Consider the following 9,065-nt stretch of genomic DNA (forward strand, 5'->3'; position numbering starts at 1 on the left):
ATATAGTGCCACAGAAAAAGCCTGTGAGGAAGAGCGTGCAAGTTTTGGTTAGATTAGATCGTATAAGAAAAACCCATATTTAACCAAATAATTGTTTTTAATAAATTCACAGTGATTATTAATGTGTTTAAAATGATATTTTAGTATAAGATGAGTAAAAGACTGACAGATAAATTGATGATAGTATGGGCAACACGTGCATGGCCAACAAGAGGCATCGATCCGCATTTAATCGACGCCAAAAAGGTTACACAACACTGAAAACAAGGGGGTGACAAGGACAAGCCTTGAGCTCCAAAACAAAACAAAATTAAAGAGATAGGCCCCACTGCCAGCCTATCTACAGTAGGAAATGTCTCCTCCTCTGGGCTTTCTGCCCCCACAAAAGCCCACTGTCACTGTCCCTCCTGACCCCACACGTGTGCATCCTTATCTGTATTGTGAATCACTGAATCTCCCACCGTAATTCGTGTTTGTATACTTTACTATCATAAATCAAGTGACTATCATTATTAAATATTTCAATAATTAATAATTAAATTTTAAAAATTTATTAGCAAAATTATAAAGTTTCATATATAAATTTCTGTTTGAAAGATAAACATAAATAAGTTTTTTTATAACACAACTATACACACATGGATTATACATAATTTTTTAAAAATTGTTTTAATATAATCTTAGAACATTCACTCATTGCATAATTGAAAATAAGGTTTATGTAATAATGTTCAATTCGATTTATGCTCCTGCCCGCTATGTACTACAAGTCTATATTTATTTTTAGGGTAAATTACAAATTGCGTCATTAAACTTTACTTTATCTTCTATTTTATTCACTGAATATTAAAAGTTTTCAAATTCACTAAACTTAATACATTGAATTTTTTGTCACTCAGCCGTTAAATAGGTAACGGCGTTAAAACAATGGCGTCTAATTTTTTTTTACCAAAATGACATCGTTTTACATCTATTTAAAAGCCTATTTACAACGTCGTTAGTCAGAGAGTGACTGAGTGATTGAAAAAAGAAAATCCAATGTATTAAATTTCAGTTAAGAAGTTTGAAAATATTTAAAGTGCAATTAGTGAAATAAGGGAGAGAGTAAAACTCGGTTATCAAATTTGTAATTTACCCTTTTTTATAACAAAGTTTACATAAGTTTCCTCTTAAATATGTTATTTTTCCTTCTTTATATTTTAATCCCTTAATGTGTCGTACAAGTGCCTACAAAGATATGCTCCATGTAAAATTCATTCTTGAAAGGCGTACACATGTAGGTTAATCATTATGAAATAATGATTGAGAATACTTAAAATATATATTACTTTATAATCACATCAACTTAATCAAAAACACTTATTTCTTAAGTATGGAATAATGTAGGTTAATATCTCCTATGCACATTCCTATTATCATCTTTGACAATTTAAGGCCTAAACGTGGCAACATAAAGCTCACGAGTTAATTGTCTCCCTCTTACCATAACATGGTTTTAATTGAGAAAAGGATTGAGAATTATAGGTTCATATTCCTACGTACAATTATAGAAAACTCTTCCATTGATTAAATCCTTTGAATTATGGTTAGGATGTCTATTATAAAAAATTTACGATAAAGTATAATCTAGGGGCCACCATATTTAAAAAAAAAATGTAAAAATCTGAGAAGATCCTTCAATCTTAATTTATGGTGATTTTGATAATATATATATATATATATATATATATATATATAAAACTAAATTAAGTTCTGTTTACTTGTTGGGAAACAAAGGAAATTAAACAAGAAAAATATAGAGATGTTATCTCCAGCCCTCATCTTACTCTACAGCATCTCTATCTCAACTCTAAAAATGAAACAATAATTCATCTCCAGCATTATCTCCAACACTATCTCTACATATAATAAAAAAAAACCAAAAATCAGAAGAAAAAAATCTTCAACATTCAAATCAGAAAAAATAACTAAAAATCAGAAGAAAAGAAAAAAAAATGTAGCTCATCTACAGTGCAACGCCAGTTGTAGTGTGCACTGTAGTCCGAAGTCACAATCCAACATAACAATGACGATGAGTTGGAGCATAGTATCATCTCCAAAGTGAAGATTTTATTATAGGTTAAGTCTTACAGCATATAATTTTATATAGATATATAATAATTATCGACCTATTTGTTTGTATATTATAATGATTGATTAAAAAAACAATAAAATGTCGGTTGTTACGATTAAGATTTTGATTAAGGAGATTATCATAACCAAAATTAGCTGTGGATGGTTTTTCAGGGGGGGGCCGAAATTGGAGTTAAGAGGAAGTGGTTTGATAAGCTGGCAGTGGCTGGCGGATGGGACGGAGGAGACCCCATTTCCCAGCCAGACAGTAGGAGGAGAAAGGAAAAAAGGATTAATTTGTGGACCCTTTTTGTTGTGCCTCAGCCACTGTGGTCCTTGTTCTTCCATTAGGATGAGCAGCTTTGAATGAAAACCTCCAAGTTGTTGATCCAAAATTATACTTGCGAAACGTCGACCCTCGTACTGTTCAAACATCCACACACTCGTGTGCTCCTGCATGCATGAAAGCAACGGTTATATATATATATATATATATATATATATATATATATATATGTATGCATGAACCAAGTGGTTTCCGTAATAAAGAAATTGTTTTAATTCCTTCAAGACACCGGTTCGAACACTATAGATGTCAAGAGTGTGAGTGTTCAATGTCAAAATTAAAAATTTATCTTTAAACAAATATTACCTTGTACTTAACCCAGATAAATCACACACAAATATATATATATATATATATATATATATATATATATATATATATATATATATATATATATATATATATACTATGTCTGGTTTCCGAAGAGAACAATCACCCATTGAAATTTTGAACATTGGCTGTCGGTACTCCTATCACATCCTTAATCAGACATATTTCAATAAATTTAATTGCATTATATGCCCATAAATCATGACTCTCATTTTAAATTGGTCCTTAAGCTTTGAATATTCTAATTCATCTTCAAACTATGATTCTAATTCCAAATTAGTCCTTAAACTTTTGAACATTTTATTTCAAACTATAACCATTATTTTAAATTGGTTCATAAACTTTTGAAGCTTCCAATTTCATCCTCAGATTCATCCAAATATGTAATTAATTTTAACCATAAGTTAACCTAAACTTAATTTTTTTCAAACATATAATAATATAACTTGGCCTAATGATTTTATTAACATGGAATGTGATTAGTATATACATATAATTGGGACGAAATTGAAATGTTGAAAATGTTTGGGGACCAATTTAGAATAAAGGATACAATTTGGGGGTGAAACTAAAACGTTCAATAGTTTGAGGACTAATTTAAAATGATGTAATTAACTCTATTTGTATAATAATAATTATTGTTCAGAAGAAAAGAGTGTGACGATTTTTGACCGCTCACTCCCTTCTAAATTAAACATAAAGTTACAATCGATTATGCAGTGGAGGAGATAAAGAGAACAAACAAGTTGAAGATGATAATGAACAGTCGTTTGATATAGAGAGAGTCAGTGCTCCCTTTTTCAGCCTTGTGATGATTTATTTACGGTGATGATAGTTATTTGTAGGTTGGCAAGGTAAATAAATGTGACTATCAGATGGTATATACAATTAGATTACGTGAGTCTATCAAAGAAAATATTCAGAGATTATAATTAATCGAAACATAAAAAACCCTGAAATCTTCATAACCCGGTAGACGAAAAAATAACAACTTTTTATTATTATTATTATAAGTCTTATATATGTTCTTTGTCAATTTTTTATCATAACAATCGAAATTCTTAATGGTTAGTTATAACACATAGATCATATATTGTCACGTCATAATTATTTAGGGACTGAAAACATAAATATTCCCACCCTTTCAACCCATGAGGAGCCGTTTTACTGTTTTCCGCCCTATATTCAAAAGAAAAGGATGAAAATGGAGGGCCATGGCATTGATATTACTTCATATCAAAGCGGCGTAGCAATATAAGTACTGTAGTTTAACTTTTAAATTTGGGTAAATTATGTATTTAGTATCTAAATTATCAGTTTTGATCTGTTTTAGTGCCTTATCTTTCAATTTTCTCAAAAGCATACCTAATATTTAGTTCTTATTTCATTTTAGTACCATACCATTAAAAACTTAACGCGTTTAGTACCTAAATTATCAATTTTGGTCCGTTTTAATACCTAAACTTAAAAAAAATTCAAAACTTAACCTTAAATTTTGAACGGGATACTAAAATAAAATAAAAACTAAACTTTAGGTATGACTTTGAAAAAAATGAAAATTTAAAAAATTGATCAAAACTGATAATTTAGGTACTAAATTATCCTTTTAAATTATTATTTTTATTCATTAATTCATTGAATAGCCTCGGTGATTAAAGAGAACGTTATTTTCTCTCGAAAAAAAATTGTGTTATGGCTTAATCCGATCACTTAACCCATGGAAGGTCATCATATCAAACGCTCGAGATTTCTTCTTTTGGAGGTGGTCCGTTCAATTGAATCCATTGGATTTTTTCTGATCTTCTTCAATATTGTATGGGCAGCTAAGATTTGTCCCGACCTTGTCCCCATACTTTTAAGACAAAGTGCCTCAATTATGGTGTTCCATTGTTGCAAACACCTTGGCTGCCCACCACGTCCGATCCCATGTGCTAAAAGATACCCTTTCCCCTAATATATATATATATATATATATATATATATATATATATATATGATTAAAATATGTAAATGCCATCTAATTATTTTAATTTAATCACAATTCCAAATTTATAATAAACTATAATTAATATATTGATTAAATTCCAAATTTAAACATTATAAAGGGACCAAAACCATAATTTAGCCTTAATTATTGCTTTTGTTACCCTATCATTCCCGGCTATAAAGATAACGTTGAATTTGAGTAAGGCATGCATCTGTGCTTTCTCCTTTAAGAACTCAGCTAGCCTGCAGCTTATTGAAAAACACACAGGAATTAAGGTATGGAAACTGAGAGAGAGCTCAACCTCGAGGCGACGGAGCTCCGGCTAGGCTTACCGGGAACCTCCGACGAGTCAGCTAAGAACACAACTCACCGGAGCAACAAAAGAGCCTTGCCCGAACAACCCGTGTCTGCTAATATGGCCACAACTTCTAAGAACTGTGACCAAGAAACTGCTCCACACACCAAGTAAGCAAATCCTTTTTTTTCTCCCATCGAAAATGAAAGATTCCACTTTCCTTTTTCTTGTTCATTGATTAATGGATACTGATTACAAACAATATTGCAGGGCACAAGTTGTGGGGTGGCCACCCATCAGATCTTACAGAAAAAACAGCCTGCAACCCAAGAAAAGTGAGGCTGAAATGAGTGGGATTTATGTGAAAGTGAGCATGGATGGGGCTCCTTACCTTAGAAAGATAGATTTGAAGGTGTTCAAAGGATACCCAGAATTAATCAAGGCTTTGGAAGACATGTTCAAGTTCAAAGCTGGTGAATACTCAGAGAGGGAAGGATATAATGGATCAGAATTTGTGCCTACTTATGAAGATAAAGATGGTGATTGGATGTTGGTTGGAGATGTCCCCTGGGAGTAAGTTCTTTTCTTCCCTTATTTGTATGGATTGCAGATATTAAGATTCGAATCATAAAATTTCGATTTTATGTATCATGTGCCTTAAGAAAATTTATTTGGGATGCAGAATGTTCACCGGTTGCTGCAAAAAGCTGAGGATCATGAAAGGATCAGATGCAAGAGGGTTGGGTTGTGTTGTATGAAAACATGAAGACAGGAACTCATGAAGAAAAAGATCAAACCCTTTTAACTTGAGTCTATCTAAAGAAGATTGATCCTTGATTTTTTTTCTGAGGCATAACCTGAAAAAGGAAGAAGAAAAACATATTTTCATGTACAGTCTGGCGAGTTTGTGTTTATTTCCTTATGGAATCTGTACAAAAGGAAAACATATGAAGTTCATAACAACGTTTTCCTTTTTTTTCCCATGTAAATTGTGAATCAAATCTCCCCTTTCATGTAATTATATGAGCAACTCAACAGTCAAAACATTACCGGAATCAAGTGTATTGAAAGATTGTCTAACCGTTTAATTAAACAATCACTAACATAACCAATCTACATTCAAAATTATTTGTTCGATGTTCATGGTACAACAGACACAAACGAGTTCAGAAAATTTATCGACTAAATAATGGTTTCGCGAACTCATACGTTCTCCTTTGAGATAGAGACCTCAAGATCTGGTTTCTTCTCTTCACCAACGGCTGTGGAATTCTCCTCGGATTGCTCTGTTTGAGACTCAGGTTCCTTTTTCAGCTCAGTCTCGAACTCTTTCGCTGCCTACAATATTTACATAATATTGAGTTTAGTCTTATATCATCGGTGTAGTGTGCAAGCAAGGGTATATCCAAGTGGAAATATTGAAACATCTTGACAACGTGGAAGAACAGATCTTGGCAGCTTTGTGCAAACAAGGAGACATTGGAACACTCGGCATGAGTAGCCAAAATGTTTTCCATGATTCATAATGCTCGAGTCGAGCCAAACAAGAACATCATTGGAAATTCAATCCAGAAGGAAACGATTCCAACAACCAATCTATAACACACATCAGTTACTAGACACATAAATGGAATTTTTTTTCAACGAGCAAACAAAAATGAACCTTCTTCAAAACAGGAAGAATGTAAAGCAAGCTGTACCTAGTTCTGATTTCGAATCATCTAGTTGCACATTCTTCATATTTATCCCATTGAAAATATGGTTTTGGAATAGACGAGTGATACAATACAAAGAGATTACCCTCAATTGGGATTTGGAAGCAACAAAAACAGTATTATACTGTTGAAGTTTAGATGATCACAAAGAGGTGCTTCATAGATTAAGTTCACCTAAACAAATACACACACACACATGTATATTATCTTCTTTAGCTATCGGAATGCAGAAAGACAGGCATGACGAAGTTTGAGAATGTCCCCAAATAATCCTATCAAAAGAACACAGTTCATTGTAAGAATAGGAAGTTCACTAACAGGAACCATCAAGTAATAACCCATCCCTTGAAAACTACATGATGTCAGTTTGAATAACGTAGTGATTTTACCTGAAACACGAAACTCCTAAGAAAACAGAGTTGTCTCACACTTGGATTTCCTACTGTCTTTTTTTTTTTTGACAGAACACAAGAAAGAAGGTACATAATTTTTCTGTTTTAGTTCCATTGGTATTATACATTGCTTTAGCAGAACAAATGTAATTTAGTGTTGTTGTTTATTTCATTCTCGCTATGTGATTCATCTGTGTTTGAAATAAAGACTTCACCAACAACAAGCAATCCGACAGTGCTACGAACTTCTGCTAGCAACTTGAACACTTCTGGTAGCAACTTGAACACTTCTGGTAGAACTAGCAACCCTACTTATTCAGATAAAATTCCACAAAGACAATGAGTGCACCATGAATGGCAGTCAAAAAGGTATAATACTGAAGTTACTCAAACTCAATAATCATTATTATTGATCTACAGATGAAATTTCAGTAATGATTCCAAGGAACCCAAGCTTGTAGAGCTACCTTCAGTTATGATTCAAAGAAATGCAAAATATCACTCAAATGCAGAACATGGGACGTTTAAGAAACAATCAAATTAAATTTATCATTTCCTAGCTCAATCATCTCTCAAATTTGAATCTCAATCAATACACCATAAAAAGCCATCTGAATGTTCTAATTGCTCACCTAGTTAAACAGCAGTAAAGAATTTCCTCATTTTTCATTTCCCCTCCTAAAAGTTCCTCAGTGAAAACACCAAAGCTTCCATTTTTAGAACAACCCAATAACAAAGGAACCATTTTTGAACAGAGGAAGAAAAGGATTCAAATTCTTGTTCATTTTACATATTGAGCAAAACCCAGGTGAGGAAATCGACAAACCTGCTGAAAACTCTTGACAGTTTTCCCAATAGTCTTGCCAACTTCAGGCAACTTTTTAGGTCCAAACACAAGAGCAGCCACTCCAGCAATAACGACAAGTTCTGGCACACCAAGACCAAACAAAGCATTGCAAGTAAGGCCCTTTCTAGCAGGCTCGGCTGTTGTCCTCCGTCCTGGTCGACCGACAACAAAGGAAACAGATTTTTTCTGGGATTTTGATCTGCTCAACAAAGAAATGGTGTTACTGCTGCTGATAAAATTGGATTGGGGAGAAGAGAGAAAAAGTGAAACTGCTGCTGCTGGGGGTCTTGAAAATGAAAGAGTCATAGAAGAACTCTGCATGGTATTCCCAGTCAAGATCTTTGAATTCGAAGAACTTTGATATGTTTTCGAGAATTTAAGAGTTTATACGAGTGTGAAGTTGAGGCTTTTTTAGCAATGAAATTTCAAAGAGGAAAAGATAACAGGGAGCGTATGGTTGGGAACTGATTATCCTTGTAATTTGGATGGTGAAAACGGTCATAACTCGTGGAGTACATGTGTTGATGAAAAGGTGATTAAATTTTTAATTGAAATGTTTGTTTTTTTGTTAACAACCGAAATGATCATTTTTTTACGAGAAAATCATACAATAAAAAATTAATACATTCCTCATTGAAATCTAATGGGAGGAAAATAATATGTGTATTAATGAAAAATTACATCAAGTAAAAACAAACAAACATAATTAAACCAGCAAAACAAAACTGGACCATCAACCGTGACAACCAAATTATCTTATTCTTCGTGCAAGAGATTAGCTATCCAAGTAGGTGGAGAACGAAAAACTATAATGTTCCAAGTTATCAAAAGATGCAGATTTCGTCAATGCGTCTATCATTTTATTCCCGCTAAAAAAAGGATAGGATCTATTTTTTATTATCTTTTACTTTCGATACAAAAATAAATGTATAAATTATATCGTTTTTTATTTAAGTATCTAAATTATTTTTTAGTCAATTTAAATGTTTGATGTTATAAACGTTATCATTTTAAGTATTTCGATCGTAACGACTGTTAAAA

General features: G+C 32.6%; 2 protein-coding genes across 2 annotated transcripts; one reads left to right on the forward strand and one right to left on the reverse strand.

The window, feature by feature from the left end:
- The first annotated feature begins 4,963 nt into the window (after positions 1 to 4,963).
- On the forward strand, positions 4,964 to 6,059 carry LOC120208951 (auxin-induced protein 22D-like). The gene is made up of 3 exons (XM_039208060.1): positions 4,964 to 5,240; positions 5,341 to 5,643; positions 5,753 to 6,059. The coding sequence occupies exons 1-3, from the start codon at positions 5,053 to 5,055 to the stop codon at positions 5,826 to 5,828; spliced, it is 567 nt and encodes a 188-aa protein (XP_039063991.1). The 5' UTR covers positions 4,964 to 5,052; the 3' UTR covers positions 5,829 to 6,059.
- A 51-nt stretch (positions 6,060 to 6,110) lies between these two features.
- Positions 6,111 to 8,487, reverse strand: LOC120208952 (sec-independent protein translocase protein TATA, chloroplastic-like). The gene is made up of 2 exons (XM_039208061.1): positions 8,004 to 8,487; positions 6,111 to 6,408 (listed from the first exon to the last, which is right to left on the reverse strand). The coding sequence occupies exons 1-2, from the start codon at positions 8,343 to 8,345 to the stop codon at positions 6,274 to 6,276; spliced, it is 477 nt and encodes a 158-aa protein (XP_039063992.1). The 5' UTR covers positions 8,346 to 8,487; the 3' UTR covers positions 6,111 to 6,273.
- Positions 8,488 to 9,065: the final 578 nt, after the last annotated feature.

The sequence above is a fragment of the Hibiscus syriacus genome, unplaced genomic scaffold, assembly GCF_006381635.1.
Source record: "Hibiscus syriacus cultivar Baekdansim isolate YM2019G1 unplaced genomic scaffold, ASM638163v2 tig00017934_pilon, whole genome shotgun sequence".
Lineage (NCBI taxonomy): Eukaryota > Viridiplantae > Streptophyta > Magnoliopsida > Malvales > Malvaceae > Hibiscus > Hibiscus syriacus.

Excerpts from the sequence above, each read along its gene's own strand:
- LOC120208952 (XM_039208061.1), bottom strand. The coding sequence starts at position 8,345 with ATGCAGAGTTCTTCTATGACTCTTTCATTTTCAAGACCCCCAGCAGCA. Across the intron at positions 6,409-8,003 it reads CTGTCAAGAGTTTTCAGCAG|GCAGCGAAAGAGTTCGAGAC; the intron begins GTTTGTCGATTT and ends TAAATATTGTAG.
- LOC120208951 (XM_039208060.1), top strand. The coding sequence starts at position 5,053 with ATGGAAACTGAGAGAGAGCTCAACCTCGAGGCGACGGAGCTCCGGCTA. Across the intron at positions 5,241-5,340 it reads GAAACTGCTCCACACACCAA|GGCACAAGTTGTGGGGTGGC; the intron begins GTAAGCAAATCC and ends ACAATATTGCAG. Across the intron at positions 5,644-5,752 it reads GTTGGAGATGTCCCCTGGGA|AATGTTCACCGGTTGCTGCA; the intron begins GTAAGTTCTTTT and ends TTTGGGATGCAG.